The sequence below is a fragment of the Diaphorina citri genome, unplaced genomic scaffold (genome assembly GCF_000475195.1).
Source record: "Diaphorina citri unplaced genomic scaffold, Diaci psyllid genome assembly version 1.1 scaffold1302, whole genome shotgun sequence".
Taxonomy (NCBI): Eukaryota; Metazoa; Arthropoda; class Insecta; order Hemiptera; family Psyllidae; genus Diaphorina; species Diaphorina citri.
The window spans coordinates 13,754-38,263 of record NW_007378731.1 but is presented as its reverse complement, the minus strand read 5'-3'; the positions used below and the strand labels follow the sequence as shown (position 1 = coordinate 38,263).

At 38.1% G+C, this 24,510-nt stretch overlaps 1 protein-coding gene across 1 annotated transcript; it reads left to right on the top strand.

The window, feature by feature from the left end:
* Positions 1–23,086: 23,086 nt before the first annotated feature.
* LOC103515243 (ras-related protein Rap-2a) lies at positions 23,087–23,910 on the top strand. The gene has a single exon (XM_008480172.3). It carries the CDS (start codon positions 23,334–23,336, stop codon positions 23,889–23,891), a length of 558 nt encoding a protein of 185 aa, XP_008478394.1. The 5' UTR covers positions 23,087–23,333; the 3' UTR covers positions 23,892–23,910.
* The last annotated feature ends 600 nt before the right edge of the window (positions 23,911–24,510 follow it).

Genomic DNA, 24,510 nt, shown 5'->3' with positions numbered 1-24,510 from the left:
AAGTTAAGGTAAGTACGTCATAAAAGTTACGTTTTGTTTATGCATAATGGTTATTGACTATCTCGCTCTCCACTCATACACTCAACCATTCTTTTTTTTAGGTTTGATAGAGGGAACTGTAACTGCTAGGGTCTTATTGTCCCGAAATCAAAGAGAGAAGGAAGACAGGATAGGAAAAAACCGTTCCGAAAACAAACCTTATCAATGCAGGATAAAATCCGCCCCGGGCAAGAATCGAACCCGCGGCCTAGCGCTCACAAGGCAGACGCGCTACCAACCAATCTATAATCTAACCAGCCTAGGCCTAAAGGCCTAAACCGTCCTTTATCCTCCCTAATAAATCTCCCTCTAGATTTGATCTTCTCACAGAACTATCAGAATATACCTATAGTACCCAACCTAATCCTACCTTCAATATTGAAGAGATAACCAAACAGCTTGTAAGTTTAACGGTTAACCAGAAGACATCTTAACCGACTAACCCAATTACCAAACTATACCTATCCAGGTACCCATACTCACGCATGTCAAACCTGATAGAAACCAATAGAAATCTAGTAGTAATCCTTTATTAAAGCTTGGTTCCCAACAGCATCCTTAATCCAGAATTCCTTCAGCTCTTTCACTGAATGCACTAAGTATTCATAATTGAGGCGTTATCTGGAAAAAGGCCGTGACGCCCTTTTTCGGGAGTCTGCATTTTTGGATAGCCATTTTTTTTTTCTGAACACGACTGTGGAAGAATCATCTTTCTATGTCTTTTCTACGACAGGTTATGGCCAATTTTGTGAAACTTGTTGTGTTCATTTGAAAATAAAAACTTTAAACGCGATTATCTCGAAACTATGTTTTCGCAGTTACGCCCTTCTTCCAGATCACACTTCAACTTGAGGTTTTAAAGAATGAAATTGTATAACTAGCGTAAAAGTGACTTCTTATTTCCCCTAACTTCCTACGCAGTGCGTACTCGTATACATATGAATGACGAGCAGACCTCAATGGTGGAGTTGCGGGAGGGGACAGTGTACTCAGTGTCACCCAGTGGCGTAGCGTGGTCTAAATTCAAGTGTAGGGCGTGTTGGGCTCATGCACAGATCTACCAAGTCCCATCACAGTACATGCCATTAATATTTATGGGCATTAGAGTGAACTTTTGAGTTGTATGGCCGCCATACACGCCATACATACACGCTACGCCACTGGTGTGTCACCCCTCCTGGTACCAACCATACTCAAGGATATTGCCTGAAAATTAGCCTCAGAAGTGTACATACCAACTCATGAGGTTCAGCTTGGTTCATACAGGAGATGCTTTGTTGGTAGCGCGTCTGCCTTGTAAGCGCAAGGCTGCGGGTTCGATTCCCACCAGGGGCGGATTTTATCATGAACTTATAATGTTCGTTCTCGCCGTTCTCGGAACGGCTGGCTTTCTCCTATCCTGTCTTCCTTTTCTCTTCGATTTCGGGATGATAAGACCTTAGCAGTTACAGTTCCCCCTGTTTTTTGTTTTTGTTTTTCTTTTTTAAAGAAGAAGAAGAAGAAGAAGAAGAAGAAGAAGAAGAAGAAGAAGAAGAAGTATTAACAGCGAGAGGGACCCTTCCGGCCTACCATAAGGAAAATACACCTGTATTAATCTGTACTCCAGTACTGCACTATAGCATTATTCCAGGAGTCCAAATTCACCTAGGTAAGTACTGAAAGGCATGGTGCGTAGTGCATGCAGTGATGATAGTTATGAAAGACTAGGTATGTATAATATGTGTATAACGGTAAACCTACGCATGAAATTCAGAACTCTCAGGACTGGCCTCAATATCCTGAAGAAGAAGAAGAAGTATTAACAGCGAGAGGGACCCTTCCGGCCTACCATAAGGAAAATACACCTGTATTAATCTGTACTCCAGTACAGCACTATAGCATTATTGCAGGAGTCCAAATTCACCTAGGTAAGTACTGAAAGGCATGGTGCGTAGTGCATGCAATGATGATAGTTATGAAAGACTAGGTATGTATAATATGTGTATAACGGTAAACCTACGCATGAAATTCAGAAATCTCAGGACTGGCCTCAATATCCTTGGATCTTGTTTCTAAGTACCTACCGTACCTATATTTACCAGAAGAGGAGATAAGGGTATTCCAGAGGGGGGGGGTGGGGGAATTGGCGGACTCTTGACCTAGTGCATGGCTACAAGGCAGACGCTTGACCTTCCCGGCGAAAAGGTCTGGCTCCCAATTATTCTGAGCCGTGCAAGTAGGCTGACTGCTCCTTTCAATAGTTCTGGAGCAAAAAGACTGGCTCACAAGTATCTGAGAGTCAAAAGGATGGCTCTCAATGATTTCTGGGAGCAAAAAGAGACTTCGTCGCTATCACTTAATATGAGAGTGAAATTTGAGACGAAAAACATACTTCAATTAAGAGTTGGACAGAACTGGTAAATTATTCGACACTAGCCATAATGCTATGATCTAATGTCCCAATATAGTTGACCAAACTTGACGAGACAGGATAGGACAAAGCCAACTCGTACTTTCGGAGAGAGACGAGACATTTCAACCAACAGCGACACATCCATGGATAAAACGCCCTGGGCGGTAATCGAGTCTCGGCCTAGCGCTTACAAGGCATTGACTCACTATCAACTTAAGCTAAACTAGTCTGTGCAAAAAACATCTTGACCCATCGTCTTTGTACAGTTACACCAGGGTCGATGTCCCCCGTATAGTTTCCATGTTAAGCAGGGACAGCTATCTCTATAAGCTGGTCCATACCCCCATCCTAGATACGTAGCATATTGTCATCAGGGTCCAGAGTCAGCACTAGGTTAATCAGGGCAAACAGGAAGGAGCCCAATCAGGGCCCAGAACGTGAAGGATTTGCCGTCGTGCAGTCCGGTGTGAGAGTGTCTGCCCCCGGGATCCTCAAATGACACGGCCCAGCCCTGAGGGGGGGGGGAATAATTAATAAAATAGACTCTTGAGTGGGAAGGTTACCACTGGACGAGGTAAACGACAGAGGTGTTTCTCTACCACTTGACCCCTTAGATGCTCTATTATTGTGGTCAAATATCTATATATAATCAGGATAAATTCCATGCCTCGGCGAGATCGAACCCAAGGCCCTCTGTTTACCAGGCGAGCGTCTTGAGCGCAGCGATGGCCCCACCGAGGCAGTATTCATTATTACTTATTTTTTATCTACTTATTATTAATTATTATTATATTATTATTATTATTATTATTATGGCACAAGAAACAAGAGTGTTTATTTGGTGAATTCACTCCGACAGGTATACCATATCCACATCAAATGTAAACAATACATCTAAGATGTGAATAATTAAAATCTTCTAAATGCCAAATCTTCTGAGGATGTAAGTGGTGCCCAACAAAGCACATGTCTGGATCTCATGGATATTAAAGGATCCAGGGATGGAATCAAGATCAGACTTGAGTGCTTTAGATATCGCTCCAAGGGCTCCAATGACAACAGGAACAACTTTTATTATTATTATTATCTTCAGGTCATCAAGAGGGATCCTTCATGGTTTTTCCCTCTGCTATAAGCTACTGGATCAGGAATTAACCTAATTCCTCAGACCCAGTGCAGGATTCGGTGTTGCATTATTTAGATTCCTACTTTTCTTAATATGTAGGTTGTGCCAAGCAGTGCACACTCTTGTATTGTGTTGATATGGAGTTGTCCTGGGATTTGCTGTAGGTTGTCTTTAAGCGATTTTGGGACTACTCCTAGTGCTCCTATCACAATTGGGACTATTTTTACTTTCATGTTCCACATTCTTTCTATTTCTATTGCTAGGTCTTTGTATTTGAGCTTTTTCTCCGCTTCCTTCTTCTCTACATTCATATCGGCTGGTACGGCTACATCTATGATCGTGCAGGTTCTATGTTCTATCTTTTCTGTTCTTTATTTTTGTATTTGAGCTTTTTCTCCGCTTCCTTCTTCTCTACATTCATATCGGCTGGTACGGCTACATCTATGATCGTGCAGGTTCTATGTTATATCTTTTCTGTTCTTTATTTTAATGTCCGGTTTGTTTGCGTTTACTGTTCGGTCCTTTTGCACTTGTTGGTTATAGCAGATTGTAATTTCGTCTTTGGTTGTTACTGGTTCAGGTTCTTTAGCATACCATTTTTGCTTGGGGTTGTTATCCATCCCTAATGCCAGACAAATATTGTAGTGGAGATACTTACATATTTTGTCATGCCTGGTGGTATTATTATTATTCTTTTTTTAGAAGTTTTGAAACTTTTTAAACTATTTTTATGATTCCATCTTACTTGGTTCCATATTGCACCACTGTTATAATGTTCTCTTCCATCATATCTGGGCAAGAGTGAGCCTAGCAGATAAAACCTTGCAAATGGACAGTGAAATGTAGATCCACCCGTTGAGATTTTTGGTCAATGGTCAAATCAAACTGTTATAATTCCAAGAAGTTATCTTATCCAGGTTGAGAATCGGCCACACCCGCCTAACGCACAATTTCCTATTTACCAAAACTGACCCCCCTCCCCCCTCTCTGTCAGTGTGGCGACCGGCTCACCGTCCGCCACTTAATGTCTTGTCGCCTACATGACCAAGTTCGCTCCTCCCTCCAACCCCCTCCATCCCTGGATGACAGTGCTGAAGGTGTCAATTCCCTCTTTCTCTATCTCAAACGCCTCAACCTCTACCACATGATCTATAGTTAACCAAACTTTTATATTAGTCATACAATACAGTATGTCTTTCTTCATTAACATAAATCTGATAATTGCTTATACAATGTTCTTTTCGCATTGTAAAGGGCGTATTTTATTTTATTTATTTGTTTACTTTGTTTTTCAAACCCAAAATCCATGTAATATATTTCAAGGACATAGAAAGATAGACGGAATTTTTTTTTTAATCCCCTGAATAACGGGGGAGCTAGATGGATGCTGTCCCTGTTCACACTTTAGTCTCCAGTCAAACCATGTTTACAGTACCCTGTTTGGTTACATTGATTACATAACCCAACAATGAAGAAGAAGAAGAAGAAGAAGAAGAAGAAGAAGAAGAAGAAGAAGAAAAAAAAATCAGGCAATATTGGTTAATTCAGTAGTCACATTTTCAAGAGCAAGGTTATGTTAAAGAATTGTAACTACAGAAGCAAAAAATTCTCTTCTCCATAAAAAAAAACCCTCTTCTCTGTCGGAAAAAAAAACTTACAGATTAGCAACGTATTGATTAGATAAATTATGTTACAGTGTGTTTAATAAAGTATGCATTCGGCACCACACACCTTCCATAGCAAACATGCACGAATGAAAGCATTATTATTGTCCTAAGACGAAATATTAAAATTAAAGAGTATATTACACCCATTTCATCTTAAAAATATTTTATAATCTACAAATTACTGAAGATATAATCTTCTTTTACTCTGCCTTATCCTAATTTTATTTGGGGTCGGCATTTCCATCTCGTATTCTACTCCCCCATTTCAGTCTATCCAATACTTCCTCTTTTCTCCATCCTTTCTCTCCAAGGACCTCCTCCACTTTATCTCTCCACCTCATTTTCGGCCTACCCCTTCTCCTTTTACCCTTTCTAAGCTCCACCCACTTCATAAGTGCCACCTACTGCTGCACTCTAGGCTCCTCCCCCTCAGATAACTCCTTCTCAAACCCCACCGTTCCCGCCCACCCACTGTGATTGGTTTACCTTTCTAAGCTCAACCCACTTATAAGTTCCACCTCTTCCAGCACTTTAAGCTCCTCCCACTCATAGTACTCCTCCTCCTCCTAAAATCAAATCGATCCCGCCCTCTCAGTTTACGAATTTTAACTTAGCTCCGCCTACTTTAACAGTGCCACCTACTTTAGAACTCTAAGCTCCTCCAACTTCAATTACTTATGCTCCAACCACAACATTCCCTTAACTTAAACCCATTGTAGAACTTTAGTCCTCCTCCACTTTATCTCTCCACCTCATTTTCGGCCTACCCCTTCTCCTTTTACCCTTTCTAAGCTCCACCCACTTCATAAGTGCCGCCTACTCCAGCACTCAAAGCTCCTCCCCCTAAGATGACTCCTTCTCGTGCAACCCCACCGTTCCCGCCCACCCACTGTGATTGTTTTACCTTTCTAAGCTCAACGCACTTATAAGTTCCACCTCTTCCAGCACTTTAAGCTCCTCCTACTCATATTACTCCTCCTCCTAAAATCAAATCGTTCCCGCCCTCTCAGTTTACTAATTTTAATACACCTATCTACTTCTCCACCTCACTTAGCTCCGCCTACTTTAACAGTGCCACCTACTTTAGAACTCTAACCTCCTCCAACTTCAATTACTTATACTCCAACAACAACATTCCCTAAAACCCATTGTAGAACTTTTGATATTATTTAGTCCAACACTCTTGGCTTCACCCACTTTAATACCTACTTCCGCCTACTTCAGCTCTTTAAGCTCCTCCCACTTCAATTACATCCCCTCCTCAAACCCCACCGTTTCCACCCACCCACCCACTGTGATTGGTTTACCTTTCGGAAAAGCAACGCGCACGCCGCCACCTTCATTTTCATCGCTATGTGAGCCATACAGAAAGCGTACCAGTGTTGGAACAGCGCATAGGTGCCGATCGCCAGGGCCAGACAGGCTCCGCCCATCAGCGCCTGATTGGACGAGAGCTCAGCCAATGAGGAGTCAGGAGGCAGTAGTACCCAACCTAATCCTACCTTCAATATTGAAGAGATAACCAAACAGCTTGTAAGTTTAACGGTTAACCAGAAGACATCTTAACCGACTAACCCAATTACCAAACTATACCTATCCAGGTACCCATACTCACGCATGTCAAACCTGATAGAAACCAATAGAAATCTACGCCACTGGTTTGGTCTGGGTACTCTGGGTTTATGCAACATATTCAGCACTAGCTCCACCAATGAGAAGATGGTGACTGTTATCTACGTCAAGTCTTAAGTTCTAGCCAGTTCATAGATAACTAGAAAGAAAAATAGTTATAGTGATCATGTAAAGCTATTGAAATTTTGTTTAAATAACAAAAGCACGATCCTTATTCTCCAAATGATCTGGTAAACTAGCCATGTTTTTCCATTAGTGTTTTGTTCTTGTTAGAGTTGAGCAATATCAAAGTGCTATCAGGTGATATAATCAATATAATGTATTTATTTTAATTTAACATAAAAACGTGCTCCTGAGCTCCTCTCAATATCGAGTATATTTTTTTTTTTCAGGGCATCATTATTTGATTTTTCTTAAAATAACAACAGTTCATTAAAAACAGCCCGCACCATCTTCGCATCCCAAACCTCTTTGCCCTCTTCCTTGTACCTCTGATCCTCATGCTTATTGTTCCAATGATTGAGATTTGACATTTAGTTCTCAACCAACCCAAAACTTGAGCATAACTCCGGTTCCATTTCATACATAATTTGTCCGCAGGTCCGCAGTTCTCTTCAGGAAGCTCCTTCTCAACCAACCCAAAACTTGAGCATAACTCCGGTTCCATTTCATACATAATTTGTCCGCAGGTCCGCAGTTCTCTTCAGGAAGCTCATATATTCCATACCAATGGCACAATCGCATGACAATATCAAGGGGGTGAAAGATGATCTTGCGTCTTCAGCAGCAGCAATATTGTTCGCATTGACAAATTGACAATGTAGAATAGAATAGAATAGAATAGAATAGAATAGAATAGAATATACCTTGTTTAATTGTTTATACTACCAGCATAGGACTGAAAAGTCCCTTTACTCTCGCAGTCTAAACAAGGTCTTATATGTATATTTGATTGGTAATGAGTAATGACATTACATTTTCTGGAACAATAATTACCTAAGACCTGTTTAAATTCGCCACTGGTTTGGTCTGGGTACTCTGGGTTTATGCAACATATTCAGCACTAGCTCCACCAATGAGAAGATGGTGACTGTTATCTACGCCAAGTCTTAAGTTCTAGCCAGTTCATAGATAACTAGAAAGAAAAATAGTTATAGTGATCATGTAAAGCTATTGAAGTTTTGTTTAAATAACAAAAGCACGATCCTTATTCTCCAAATGATCTGGTAAACTAGCCATGTTTTTCCATTAGTGTTTTGTTCTTGTTAGAGTTGAGCAATATCAAAGTGCTATCAGGTGATATAATGTATTTATTTTAATTTAACATAAAAACGTGCTCCTCTCAATATCGAGTATAGAGCCAAACTCCAACATCTACTGGTTAGCCTTCAGATTCTTCAGGCCGAGATGGAGAATATTTATCCAGCAGTGTCTCACCAAGTCATGGTGGCTTGCTTGTAAAGGTCTCTGTTTCCTAATCCAAGGGTCTCGGGTTCAATCCCCAGCTATATCCAACTGATGAGTCCAAATAAGGACGAAACACGTGTCTTGGGCTGCTTAGTAATTTGGTCTGGTTTCGTTGTACCTATAACTCATATAGTGATTTAAAGTTTTAAAGGATAAATGTTTAAAAAAAAAGAAAAAAAAAATAATTGTTACAATCCTACATACAGTTGAAAAAAAAAACTTTCAATATAGGTGTGTATTTATCCAGCTGAGCTAGTATTGCTTGGACACGGAGAAAGTTCACTGTCGGAGGAAGCACTGTGCAATATACCTTCCCCTTTTAAAGATTCTCTACCATTGCACATGTGACATGATTGGCAACAATGCCTATTTTTTGCTGCCACATAGATCTGGACACACTATAGCTGCCTAATAGGTATTACAATACAACATAGGTATTTCCTTATTTTGGATTTTGTCATTTTCACTATTTTATTACTCTAGCTCTAGCTGCTAGTACCCTAGCTGCCTAGGTATTAACAGGTATGCCAGTATATCGTACCTACTCGAGCATTATTTTGTCACCATATTATTTATCTTTTTATTTTAGTTCGCTGTAAAGATAAACATGTCAGAATGCACATTATAAAATGCTGTGATGAGTAACACCAAGATAAGCAAGTCAATTGAATGTTGAAGAAAGAATTTTTAGTCCGAGCTCATAGCACTAATGAGTGAGTAGGTACTTAGGTAGGTACATACAAGGTAATCTAGTTATTAGGTAACTAATGAGTGAGTAGGTACTTAGGTAGGTACATACAATGTAGGTACCTTTATACTGCTGGTATGTAGGTACCTTTATCAAAATTGAAGCTAATGGTCCACAAATTGAGTTTAAACTCCGTCAAAAGCAATCACCCTAACCCTTGGGCTTATAGGGAGGCTGGCGAAAAAACGCCTGCCCCGTCTGACAGCGGGAAAATGCGACGAAGAAGAATTGAATTGAATTGAATTGGTAATGTATTTAAAAACAATGATAAGTACACAAATTTGACCATCCACAAAGCTTGCAGAAACTTCTAGGGGGTGCGGCTGTTTACTTCTTCAGAATGTAGGTACTCGCCTTCAAAGTGATAGATAAAATTCATATTCATCGGATTAATTTCTTGTTTTCCTCAGCAATCACCCTAACCCTTGGGCTTATAGGGAGGCTGGCGAAAAAACGCCTGCCCCGTCTGACAGCGGGAAAATGCGACGAAGAAGAAAGAAGGAGAAGAAAGAAGGAGAAGAAGAAGAAGAATTGAATTGAATTGAATTGGTAATGTATTTAAAAACAATGATAAGTACACAAATTTGACCATCCACAAAGCTTGCAGAAACTTCTAGGGGGTGCGGCTGTTTACTTCTTCAGAATGTACTCGGCTTCAAAGTGATAGATAATTCATATTCATCGGATTAATTTCTTGTTTTCCTCAAATCAAAATTTCTTTAATTTTCATCTTAACTATTCTCATGTTATGTTCTTCTATAAATTCTGCACAGTAAGTTTCAAGTAAAGTTGGAATTATATAGGCTAAACATCTCTATTCTCATGTTATGTTCTTCTATAAATTCTGCACAGTAAGTTTCAAGTAAAGTTGGAATTATATAGGCTAAACATCTTTTTTTTTTCAAGAGGTTTGACAGAGGAAACTGTAACTGCTATGGTCTTATCGTCCCGAAATCGAAGAGAGAAGGAAGACAGGATAGCGGATGTCAGATTTTACGTCAAAATGTGCAGAAACGCTTGCGCACAAACAAACGAAGCGGGAGTCATCAACATCAATTATGACGTCATCGCCAACGGGAGCGTATCCCGTGACGTACCGGTAAATCGTGCTGTATGACTTCGAAACATCACCCAAGTAAGCGCAACTGATCTATTGCAGAATCCATTATCCTGGATCCTAAACTGCAGGGTCTGCATTTTTCATTCCAGAACATCTCTCTGTTGAGCTTGTTAAGGTTTGTTTTTACCTTAACCTTTCTAATTTTTAGCCCATCCTTCCTTTATTATTACAATAGTAATAAAAAAAATGGACCGATTGCAATACTTTCATTACTAGTATAGCTCCGCTATACTGTAGTAATAGAAAGTAAAAAGGTATAGTGGAAGGACTATTGTTCTTGACTAAAAATGAGTCCGTATTGTTTGGCATCCGACCAAGCGTTTACTTGTTCTTGAACTATTTCTCTGGTTTCCCCTCATATGGCGATATAATTGGTAGATAAGTATAGTAGTATTGCATATTCAATACCAGATCTCTCCAATATCACTCACTTTAGTTTGGTAGTTACTATCTACTTTGCGGTGACGAGAACTTGCAGACAACAATCGTTTGGTCTCTCTACTTTTCACCACCGCTCTCTTTCCGAAGTAACCGTTAGTCTGGTTATTGGTTTCAAGCTTGATTTCATCCGGCAAAACTCTGCTAACTGCTCATGTTTTGTTCGCATTCTCATAGTTATAGGAGGTACAAATAGGTACATACCTAAATATAGAATTTGTGAGATGATATCTTGAAACGCTGGTCCTGGAGTGTTACTAGGACTATTTTTGTTATTATTTTTAACTATTATCTTCAGGTCATCAAGAGGGATCCTTCATGGTTTTTCCCTCTGGTATAAGCTACTGGATCAGGAATTAACCTAATTCCTCAGACAGTCAGACCCAGTGCAGGATTCGGTGTTGCATTATTTAGATTCCTACTTTTCTTTGAAGTTCGTTTTGAATGGATGAATTGCGTATTTAGGGGAACCTGTGGTACAATGAGACACAAAAGTTTATAGGCGATCTACAACAAATTTTCTCTTCAAATTTTCCCTACTATTTTCTCTTCAAATTTGGATTGCCGTCTTGAGAATCATGTCTGGTACGATTTGTTTTTGTAGGGCAAGTGGCACAACATTCTAAATGAAGTTCGTTTTGAATGGATGAATTGCGTATTTAGGGGAACCTGTGGTACAATGAGACACAAAAGTTTATAGGCGATCTACAACAAAGAGTAAAGTTCTATGGTCTTAGAGGAAAATGGATTTCAAAAATGTGTTATTGTACCGCCAGGTTCCCCTACTATTTTCTCTTCAAATTTGGATTGCCCTCTTGAGAATCATGTCTGGTACGATTTGTTTTTGTAGGGCAAGTGGCACAACATTCTAAAAAAAAAAAAAAATCCTATCGAATCTTATTTGCAGCCGAAGAGCCCAAAGAGAATCACACGTCAGTAACTCCGCCACTGGTTCAAAGTCAAATATCTCCGGCTAAACTTAACCGATTTTGATGAATTTTTTTTTCAACGTGGTCTACTTTCATGCCCGAACACACACACCCAATTCGTTTTCTTCCGTCATTTGTAGTTGTCCCTCTACAACTACCTGAAAATGGCTACTTTCCCTGTCGCGTATAATATCTCTAGTAGCGCGGTCAAACTTTCTTGACTTGGCGGGGCGGAGCGCTACCGCGCTCCTTAATGTATAAGAAGGTGAATAATAGTCGGACTAAGGGGGGGAGGGGGGGTAAACAGATTTTTTTTTTTGTTGCCTTCAGATCCCCAAGGTCAGAGGAAAAAATAGATATTTAAGCAAGAAGGAAGAAGTTAGATAATTAGATATTACTCAGAAGTCAGGGTGCAATAGTCAGTACTGTCAGTAGGTAGTAGGTATCTACAAACAAGATGTTAGATAATTAGATATTACTCAGAAGTCAGGGTGCAATAGTCAGTACTGTCAGTAGGTAGTAGGTATCTACAAACAAGATGCTTTCCAACTTTCCATTACATCCTATCCTAGAAATCAGAATGGGTCTGCACGAGCCCTGACGAATGAATGTCAGGTTAAGTGGTAGAGAAGGCTGAGTCATCCTCGACACACAATGTAATATTACCTACTAATAAATTATAGTTACCTATTGTAGAGTAGTAAAACCTATGTAGCTACTTGTAGTGGTCAACTGCAATGAATCTATGTAGTACATTACTACTCTCATCCACATGATATTTAACCTTGGAAGTTGCTAGTGGCGGATCTATGAGGGTACGCCCTATAACTTATTCAAATTATTCCCTGTATTAACTCTACCTCCAGTAGGTATTTATATTTACGCATTATTTACAGATTTCTAGGCTAGGGCTTGGTAACTAGTAACCCAGTATGCCAATGTCACCTCAAACACAAATGGCTATAAAATTGATCGATTTAATGTGCAGTAGGAGAGACTGCATAAAAATGATGCAGAAGCAAACACCATGGTGTTGGTGACTAAGCCTGCATGCAACTTGCAATGCATATGTGTGTAGAACTGACAACTGACTGAACTACACCAATAACAAGACAAACCAACCAACTAACCAACCAGAAACTCTCAACTGCAATGAATCTATGTAGTACATTACTACTCTCATCCACATGATATTTAACCTTGGAAGTTGCTAGTGGCGGATCTATGAGAGGTGTGACATATATTAGAATCCTCCAGGGAAACTAGTGCACCGCTAACGAACTTCATCTGTTTACGTTTAAGATATAGGCCGCCCCGAGCGGGAATCGAACCCGAGAGTCTCGCGATTTAGCGCTTACAAGGCAGACAAGCTACCTTCAGGTCTACCTGATAGTGAGCGGCTGGCCAAACTCTGAAATTTTGACCTTTGTGGTAGTAAACTGTTCGTGTTCTCTATAGGTAACTATATTGATCAGTCTTTTGAAACACGTAAAATTTTCAAGTTTTCACTATTATTACTACCTACAGTAACTAAAGTCAAACTCCGTGCTATTATTATACTTAGTCATTATTATTATTATTATTATTACCATTATTATACATAGTTGCCTTTGTCTGATGCACGTATAATCACACAGCTGAGAGCTCAATGTAGGTACCTATATATATGTATAAGTACGTGATAAATAACTTCCGTGATTTATAGTCGTTATTTTGCTTAAGAAAGAAAAGGGAAAAATGTTAGAAAACTGTTTAGTTGAAAATGAGCTTTCCACCAGCAGTACCAGCAATAATACCTAGTGGAGTGGGTGTTTTTCGATCTACGATCTACCCCTTTTTCTTCCTCTTATTCTTCTTCTGCTGCTCATTCTTCTTCTTTTTATTCTTTGACTTCTTCATAAACAACGAGAAAACTGAGATACTGGTAATTGGTAACATACATAGCCGATTAAACTCTTACCTCAAAGCTCAAACTGAAAAACAAAATTAAATGTCACTCAAGATCTTGCCTAGAAATGAAATCTTACAATAGAATATGCTCTTGTCCTGAAATTGAATACAAGCAAGATTGTCGTTTCCTTGGAATATTCATAGATTATGATTTTAAGGTTCAAAAGTCACGTTGAAATACTGTAGGTATCGACTAAATAAACGCTATGTACGCTCCCGTTGGCGATGACGTCATAATTGATGTTGATGACTCCCGCTTCGTTTGTTTGTGCGCAAGCGTTTCTGCACATTTTGACGTGAAATCTGACGTCACAACTCTTTAACATGATATGAGTAACACTTACGTTCTAGCTCTTCGTCTTCGGCGAAAGGATCCTCCTCTTCAGTGACAGCGGGAGTGGCGTTGTTGCAATTTCCCTTTCACCAAGTCATGGTGGCTTGCTTGTAAAGGTCTCTGTTTCCTAATCCAAGGGTCTCGGGTTCAATCCCCAGCTATATCCAACTGATGGGTCCAAATAAGGACGAAACACGTGTCTTGGGCTGCTTAGTAATTTGGTCTGGTTTTGTTGTACCTATAACTCATATAGTGATTTAAAGTTTTAAAGGATAAATGTTTAAAAAAAAGAAAAAAAAATAATAATTGTTACAATCCTACATACAGTTGAAAAAAAAAAACTTTCAATATAGGTGTGTATTTATCCAGCTGAACTAGTATTGCTTGGACACGGAGAAAGAATAAGTTTTTGCTTTCTTTTTATACTTTTTTCCCACTTTTCTTTGTCTTTTTTTTAGGTACTGTCAAAAATTTTCTACTGACTTCGATTTCTTTCGTTTTTATAGGTACAGTAAAGGAATTCGACTATCGTGCATACCTAGTAGAGTTAGAGTTAAAAGAATTGCAATATCAAAATTTTCCTAGTTAGTAAGACACTTTTCATAACTTCTTATGGTATATCTATCACAGATTCTATTTTCTTCATCTACTTCTTCTTCAAGTTCCTTCTCCTAATCAAGTTATTTTGAGACTGTGTTATGGTGTGGGTCAATGAACTTGCATTTTCCCTGTCCGCTCTATACAACCGGACTGGTCTGTGTAGGTAGATTGTGCTAATATACGGATTAAAATTCAAGTTCATGATATTCAACCTTCCTGCATTTCATGTTGAGCTTGTTAAGGTTTGTTTTTACCTTAACCTTTCTAATTTTTAGCCCATCCTTCCTTTATTATTACAATAGTAATAAAAAAAAAAAAATGGACCGATTGCAATACTTTCATTACTAGTATAGCTCCGCTATACTGTAGTAATAGAAAGTAAAATAAAAAGGTATAGTGGAAGGACTATTGTTCTTGACTAAAAATGAGTCCGTATTGTTTGGCATCCGACCAAGCGTTTAATTGTTCTTGAACTATTTCTCTGGTTTCCCCTCATATGGCGATATAATTGGTAGATAAGTATAGTAGTATGTAGTAGTAGTAGTAGTAGTAGTAGTACTACTACGTATAAGAGCGAAACATTGACTACTAAAGATAAGGAATTGAGCAGAATGCAAGCAGCTGAAATGAAATTCTTAAGAAGCATGTTTTATGCTTACTATCAAGGTTTAGTTACTATCGAGGTACTTAATATAGAGGTTCTACTGTAGTAGGTACCTAGCTACCTAGGCAGCTAGGGTGCTAGAGTCATGAAATAATGGTTAACAAATGGTCCAAATTTCGTGAGATTACATTGAAAATCGACGGAGTTATGATAGGGGTAAAAATGCGTCGAAATGTTTCGTGTAATATACACACTGGCGTGCTCAGGCCGGAACTTGGCCTGGCGCACTGCCGTGCGCCTAGATACCTACCTACATTTTATTATTTTCTATTTACGCGTATCTACCTAAGGAGTTGTAAAAAAAAGAGAGAAAAAAAAAAAACAGTTTTTTTTTAGTTTTATATTAAATATTATTTTAATTACCTATGTAGTATGCACATTGCACATATTTTCAGACATTAAAACTAATAATGATAATAGGTAATAAATATAAAATCATAACAATACATACCAAAATTTTACGTAACTATCCAACCGTTAGAATCCAGGGTAGGTAAAAAAAGCACTTCACAAAATAGCACAGAATCACTAAACCGCTTTTATTTTTTCCCCCAAAACTTTCAACACGACTCGAACTCAGTAACTTCTACACTACGGGAGGATGTCTCCTCTGTATCTACGCCACACCTATCCTATTTCCCAGGCAATAAGTGTAGGTATTGTCTTATAGATAAGATAACGCAGGCAGTAACTCTAGTATTGTATGATATAAGGAGTTAGATGGTGTAACAGTTGGTCCTTCGCGGTCCGCTTTTACTCTAGTACTAAACACACGTAACTAGCGTGTATTGTTTTGAAAAATTTCCGAGTTCTGAGCGTACCTTACCTCCCCCCTCTTCGTCCGAGCACACCTGAAGATAGTAAAACCTTTCACTTCAGACGGTCAGGTTAGTGGGACTAGTCAGGTAAATGGATTTAGGTGGATTTGAGAGCCTTATTTCACCATCGACTCTGCCTCACTTTTCAAACTCCGTACCTACTGTAAGCCTTACAGTTGATGATGATGATGATGTCAGCTTTTCGTGCTGTTATTTTACTGGTAATATAAGTCTGCCTTGTAAGCGCTAGACCGCGGGTTTATCCTGAACGGGTTTTTGGAACGGCTGGATTTCGAGTCGATAAGCGACCTTAGCAGTTATAGTTCCCTCTATCAAACCTCTGAGAAAAACAAAAACTCCGTACTAGTAGCCCGAAAAACAAACCAATGAAAATGATAGTATCTGTCATTTTGATAGGTTTGCTTTTTAGCCCGTCCTTCCTTTATTATTACGATAGTAATAAACCAATGAAAATGATAGTATCTGTCATTTTGATAGGTTTGCTTTTTAGCCCGTCCTTCCTTTATTATTACGATAGTAATAAAAAAAAAGGTATAAATGACGCTATTGTATTCGATTCGGTGTCGTCTGTCGGTCGGTCTGTCTGTCCCCATAGAGGCATAGAAGGACTTATCCAAACCTGGTCGACCTATACAGGGTGTATCACAAAGCTATGTCAAGCCGAAAATGGCAAATAGTACAGGTCAAGGACTACAAAAAGTTCCCCGGACATTTTTTCGAAATCCTCAAAGTAACCGAGATATCCGCCATTTTGTGTTTTTTTCAGGTACCCTGACCATTTGACCATGGCACAAAATGTGTTAAAGCTAGAAGTCACTACCTCCCCTCAGATGGAAGTGTGTTTATGACGTGAGGGGCGTTAACCACTTTTAGGTTTACATTTCCCCTCTTGCCATACTAAACCAAGCTCTCGAAGTCTCGACTGCGGTTAACGATAGAGTCGCCATTTTTTCGCGGTTAATGCGAACAGCTGATTTTTTTAATCAGTTGCTTATCCCCACTACGAGATTTTTACCCCCACTCTCGAATTTTCGGTTCTTGGGTTAAAGGTTAAATAAAATACGACAGAACTAATTACATGTGTAGATAGAAGACAATATTATCTCTATTTTGAAACCAATTTCATTTCTAAAAATTAAGATCCGTTCACACTGTGGCTGTTGCGGCGCGCGATTTTGAATTTTTTCTTGAATTTGAATGACATTTGTTACCCCCTGTAACTTTGGTTCAAATTGAACCACAGGATGGCAAAAATTACAAACACTGCTCCATGTTCTAACGTTCAATATTTGTTAGACTTGAAGTAATTATCTTGAACGGCCATGAAATGGCAGGGTTTTGAATGTAGAAATCCATAGGGAAAAAGGATGTTCGAATTCGAATTGGGGAGTGGTTTTTGGGGGATTTTTTTCACATTGGGGAGTGGTTTTTGGGGGATTTTTTTTCACATTTTCTCGCACAAATGAGCTCTGATCTCGAAATTTGTCGCAACGACCCGGGAAAAAGGATGTTCGAATTCGAATTGGGGAGTGGTTTTTGGGGGATTTTTTTCACATTGGGGAGTGGTTTTTGGGGGATTTTTTTTTTCACATTTTCTCGCACAAATGAGCTCTGATCTCGAAATTTGTCGCAACGACCTCAACTCTTTGAACTTTTTCATTAGAACGGCAATTAAAAGTTGAATTTTCAACCTTTTAAATAAGTTACTTTTTCGGAGTTGTAACCTCATATTTGGATTTTTCACAACTTTTTACGTAGGAATCGACCTTTTATTAATAAAATTTTCCTAATTGCAACTCCTCCATTATGAATTTTCTAAATAACTGATGGAATGCCTTTTGAAGTTCGTAAAATTAAATGTCACTCAAGATCTTGCCTAGAAATGAAATCTTACAATAGAATATGCTCTTGTCCTGAAATTGAATACAAGCAAGATTTTCGTTTCCTTGGAATATTCATAGATTATGTTTTTAAGGTTCAAAAGTCACGTTGAAATACTGTAGGTATCGACTAAATAAACGCTATGTAAAAAAATGTACCTATGCTCGTAAAAAGAACTATTTACTATTCATTGATTGAGTCAATACTTAGATATGGAGTAACCCTATATTCTCACTGCCCGGATTATATTTTAAATCCCCTGATTAGTTTGCAACAAAAGTTGATTTGGAAAATATAAATATTCACGTCTGAAATACCTCAAATACCCTATCTGCTGTCGCCTAAATTATTATCTATCGATACAAATATAGAAGAGTTCCTAATCGTTATAATACGCGAAATACGTACCTTCTTTATAAAATCAAGACCTAACACTCTGTAGAGCAAGGCCAATAAATGGATGGGTGACTTAAACATTATATTGGGAATAAAGGGAAAACGGGCTCTAGTCTTGATTTTAAATCATTACAATACATGAGAGTAAAATCGAAAAATCAAATCAAGAATAACAATAAACTGAATATTAAACAAATCAGGTAGGTACATAGGTACTGATTTTCTTTAACCACGATCGAATAAACTACGGGCTGAAAAATTCCCGGAGGGCCGGGCCCTGCTTGTTCAGGTTACTATAATACGCGCTACCGCTACTAGAAGTGGCGCGACTACGCCTCCAATGTGCGACAGGCTTTTATGAAAGCAGACTAAGCAGAGACTTCGTAGATCGTTACTGATCTCCAGTCAACTTTCGGAGTATACATTTGATTTTTGGCTACTAGGGTACTAGGTACCTAGTTAAAAAAAGAAGAAGAAAAGGTAAAAAAAAACCTTGGTTTAAGAAATTTTACGGGACCTTCGGCGGACTGACCCATGTTTAGGTTGACGGACGCCACTGCGCCACTCACGCGCAGTCCGCGCAGACCATCTGTCGTACTTGGAGGGAAAAGCTCGAGACCTAGGTCTGTGAGAGATTTTACCTAAGCTTTTCCCAAGAAATCTTTTTGATTTTTCTTTACGACAGAGAGGAAATAGCTAAAATTATCTACCGAAGAGGAATTTCCCGTTGCAGAAAGAGCTCATTGGAAAAAATAATATCAATGCCACTAAAAATATTTAATGATAGGAAATTCTCTCATAAGATGTCCTAACGGATGATTTTTTGTGTTTGTTTACTTTTTTTGGGATTTTTTTTTTTTTTTCAGTTTTTCAGAATTTCCAGATTTTCTATTTTCTGAAAGAAAGTGTTTTGCTTATTGCTTTTTTTTAATAGTTTCTATAGAATAGAATATACCTTGTTTATACTACCAGCATAGGACTGAAAAGTCCCTTTACTCTCGCAGTCTAAACAAGGTCTTATATGTATAATGTATATTTGATTGGTAATGACATTACATTTTCTGGAACAATAATTACCTAAGACCTGTTTAAATTAAAAAAAAAAAAGACATTTAAGTTAAGATTGACATAAGACATTTAGGTATTAACCATATTACATCAGACAATGTAAGGATTTCCTGCAATCTGATTGGTTCCTTCATTTTGGGTTGATGACTCATTGCTATCACATTGATCTGGATGAACTATAGGGTGCTAGCAGCTAGAGCTAGAGTAATAAAATAGTGGAGATGACAAAATCCCAAAATAAGGAAATAGTATCTGGGTATTAGCTAGGGTGCTAGAGGAATAAAATAGATGATAAAATCCCAAAAATTAAGGAAATACAGTCGAACCTCGATAGTAAGTACTTCAAGGGAAATGGCGAAAATTTATACTTGTTATAGAATATAGAGGTTTACTCAGTAAATATTTTACTTATCAACCAGGTTTTCTACATTTCTACATGATGCTAAAAGAAAAAATAACGTAAAAATTACTTACTATAGAGGTCGAGGTAATGAGAATAACTTAGGTACTATAGCTATAGAGGTAAAGTCTATGGTTTTGATTTACTCAATATCGAAGTTTCCTATTCCCATGGGAAGGGAAATGGAGATTTATGCTTACTATCAAGGTTTAGTTACTATCGAGGTACTTAATATAGAGGTTCTACTGTAGTAGGTACCTAGCTACCTAGGCAGCTACAGCTAGGGTGCTAGAGTCATGAAATAATTTCTCCTTCTTTCTTCTTCGTCGCATTTTCCCGCTGTCAGACGGGGCAGGCGTTTTTTCGCCAGCCTCCCTATAAGCCCAAGGGTTAGGGTGATTGCTTTTGACGGAGTTTAAACTCAATTTGTGGACCATTAGCTTCAATTTTGATAAAGGTACCTACATACCAGCAGTATAAAGGTACCTACATTGTATGTACATTTTAATGTACCAGGGTACCTAAAAAAAAAAAAAAAAAAAATACCTAGAAGGTAGGTAATAAAAAAAATCTTTGCAAATCCCATTATGGATTTATGGAAATGTTACAAAAAGTACACTTCATCTCCACTAGGCTGCATTGGCAGTATGAATGGTACACGTACCATAACGTATAGAAGAGGAAGTGTGGAAACTCCCTCGCCAGCCTACTCGCCAGCCTCGTGTGATTGGCCCAGATTATGCTCTTTTGAACATAGGATTTAATGGAAACATACTGACCTTCCGTTCGTACTTTTAATGCCCAAATACACTTATCTAATCTGTTTTCTTCTTTCTTCTATCATTTGTGGTTTTTCCGCTACAGCTAAATTAAAATGGCTTACGATGAGAGTAAATAATGTGGATACCTACTGATAATTTTAATATCTCCGGCTTAATTTAACTGATTTTGATTAATATATACACGACAGTAGTAGTAGTAGCTACTAATAACGAATAACCATGATAAAAGTGGGTTATAAAAAATAAAATTTTGCCACATTTGGTGAAATGCAATTTTCAACTTTAATTCCCCATCAGTGCTTAATGATTCAATTAAGGCTTGATTGAAGTTTGGTGAAATCCGGCAAGCGACTAGCTCAAAATCGGAATGAATGGAGGAGAAGAACCAAGATGCTGCTGCCAACCAATCGCCAGATTGTAACCTGAGAGAGAGAAATCCGGCATTTGGGTTTTTGGGAACTGCTTCATTTCGGAAAAATTCAATCTGGCAACAATGGTGAACGAAGTGTCTAAGGGCGAGTTTTTTTACGGTTGGAACCGTTCGGTCCGCGAGATTTGATTTCCTAACCGAGTTGTAAACGAGAGGGACTTTTTGTGGGAATTTCTGTTTCATAAGAAGAATCTCGTGGGAATTTCCCCATTTTCCCCTTGTTGGTGATATACTTAGGCGGGTTCTACAACTCGGATAGGAATTGGTAATACCTACCTACAAATAATACAAATCTTTCAAGCATGGAATCGTGGGTTCGAACCCCAGGGAAGTATTAAAATTTTAATCCGTTTTAATGGATTTTTCCCCTGAATTATTTATTGGCCATTGTTCGACTTTTTTCTTCTAATGTATTTATATACAAATCTTTCAAGCATGGAATCGTGGGTTCGAACCCCAGGGAAGTATTAAAATTTTAATCCGTTTTAATGGATTTTTTCCCCTGAATTATTTATTGGCCATTGTTCGACTTTTTTCTTCTAATGTATTTACTTCTGTAGGTTATGTAGGTAGATGGGTTCCACAACTCGGTTAGGAATACAAATCTCGTGAGGATGGAGACGTGGGTTCGAATGCCAGTGTAGTATTAAATTTTAAATTGATGGTTTCAATGAATGTTTTTCTTTTTTTATTTCGCTAACTATTTGCCCGTTGTAGATAGCTTTTCTTCTACTGTACTGTATTGAAATTAATGGGCGATTAGAAATTCTTCGCACGTAAAAAAAAAAAAAAATAGAAATTCTTGAAATTACGAAGTATAAACAGCCATTACAATTTGGAGTACCTTGATAGAAAAAACCACAAACAAACAAACGAAACATTTCTAAATAGAAATTCTTGAAAATTCTTGGGGTAAATCATGAATAAAATTGGTATCGCCCATTTAATTTCAATACAGTACAGTAGAAGAAAAGCTATCTACCAACGGGCAAATAGTTAGCGAAATAAAAAGAAAAACATTCATTGAAACCAATTTAAAATTTAATACTTCTGAATATGAATCTTCTTCTCCTTCACCTTTTCCTGTGTACAGACAGGGTTGGTGTTTTTTGTCAGCCTTCAATCAGCCCTAGGGTGATTGCTTTTGGGCTGACATTTGGTTTTGGCTACAGAATTTTATGAGTGGATGCCCTTTGACTCAACCTTTGGTATTTCTTTAGCAAAGGAAATTCAGGCTGGTATACTCACTGTTTATATTATAGTCCCCCAGCCAGACTAAGCTGGTCAGGCTGGTCTACTCCCTGTTTAACGTCCCCCCCCTAGAATAGAATACTGAATATGAATATGTTTGTAAAATTGGGTCCTTTTTTTACTTTAATAACCCCAATGTTGATTTTTCTATATTCTCATTCAATTTAATTGTATTTTATCATTCATTGTACATTCTTTGTTTACACCTATGTTTAATGTTGTAAGATAATACTCATTGATGCTAAATAAATAAATTCAATTTCAATATTATCTAGGAAATTGGGTACAGAAATGCTGTTTTAATTTAAAGATTTTTCATATTACTTAGGTATGTCATCTTCTCTATAAAATCTCTTCTCATACAGCATCTTGGTCTTTATTTGTAATTTTATCTGTATTTTTGGTACCTACAGACCTACTACCTAGATGTTCTATTGATAATAGGTTTGTCGTAGAGAGATGAAATTAATTTGGTCTTTCCTGGTATGGTCCAAGGACAAGGACAAAACTGTTACGATTAGGTGAAAATCGGACAGTCGCCCATCCAGATATTAACCAAAGTCAATGTTGCTTTACCTTTATCTCATGAAGGTAAGAGGTGTAAAGAAAAATGGGAATGGACAACATTTTTAATTTTTTTGGAAGAAATTTTTCCAAGTCCAAAAAGTTTAAAGTAGGTACAAAAGAAAATTCAAATCAAAGTACTTGTTTTAAAAAGAACCGCGCTTGTAAAAATAAATTTCAACCAATCAGAACACCGTTTATAATATTACAGAAATACCAACTGCAGAAATCAAAAGGATTTCTCTCGTTGCCTTAATTAATAGGAGAATTTGAATGGTGAAACAGAATTTTGAGAAAATGGCGCATAATCACTAACGGTCGATTAGTCTGACGAACCATATTGTTTGTGTTGGTGAAATCCACCATAAGTTATCCACTATCCAGTTCCCAGTTGCCTTACTTGCCTTGTTGCCTTTCAACTTTCAAACATGGCCGCGCGGATAAGTAATTCGGATGCCTATAGTGAGTGAAAGATTATTGTGATTGTGATTTGATTAGAATTTCAAAAAGAAAATGTTATTCGATTATATAATTTTCTTGTGATCTGTTTTCCCAACATACATCCGTGTTTTGACAATAATCTCTTGTGTAACAGTGTTGTGTTTTCAGTTTTACAATGCGAGAGTTCAAAGTGGTGGTACTAGGGTCGGGTGGTGTAGGCAAGAGTGCCCTTACAGTTCAGTTTGTTTCTGGTTGTTTTATGGAAAAGTATGACCCAACAATTGAGGATTTTTATAGGAAAGAAATAGAAGTAGACAAGGCACCTTGCGTGCTAGAAATCCTGGATACAGCAGGAACAGAGCAGTTTGCTAGTATGAGAGATCTATATATCAAAAATGGTCAGGGCTTTGTAGTTGTATATAGTTTAACAAATCACCACACATTTCAAGATATTAAACAAATGAAAGAGCTGATAACTCGGGTGAAGGGTTCTGAACGTGTCCCCATACTGCTTGTGGCTAACAAGTTGGATCTAGCCTCACATCAAAGGGAAGTACCCACACTAGATGGTCAGGCCCTGGCACAAAGCTGGGGCTGTCCATTCATTGAAGCAAGTGCCAAAAATAAAACTAATGTCAATGAAATGTTTGCTGAAATAGTCCGAGAAATGAATTTTAATCCAGAGAAGGACAATGCAAGTTTTTGTTGGTGTTCCTCCTGTTCTATTCTGTAGATATTTGGATACCCTGTGCCATTTCTGTGTTATTTTATCATGGTAAGTTCTTAACACATTTCACTATAATCCTCCTTTTATTACAATCAAATCAAAGGTATACAGGTATACCTAAGTAGGTACCTACTTTTGGTTTGCTATGCAACTTAGCATTTTATTTAGTTGGATAATATACAGAGTGTTTAAAAGGTCTGAGGATCCCCTAATAATTAAGCCGATAAGGTGTTCTTAACAGCTTCACCAGGTCTAAGGACTCCTTAATAATTTTTGAAAGGCCACAGCTTCACCAGGAATTACTTTACAATCCATCATATTCTTTCTCAAAGCATTGCTGCAAATCCAAACGTCCGTTTGTGTAGCTGTTCTACCACTCCTGTATGTGATAAGCAGATAAGGTGTTCTTTCTTTTTAAAGTGGGTGTTAGCCAAGATTGGTTCATATGCAGCAGCTACACCAAGCTGTTTTTCTCCAGCATCATCTGAAGATCCATATCCAAATCCACCATGACTCATTTCATGATCTACATTTGTTTGGCCCAATTGGCCAACATGTGCATTTATATCAGCTCCAATTATTGTGTAGTCAATTTTGGAAATATTACTCTACTCAGTAGGTGTGG

Bases quoted from the DNA above. Each gene is read 5' to 3' on its own strand.
- LOC103515243 (XM_008480172.3), top strand. From the start codon at position 23,334: ATGCGAGAGTTCAAAGTGGTGGTACTAGGGTCGGGTGGTGTAGGCAAG.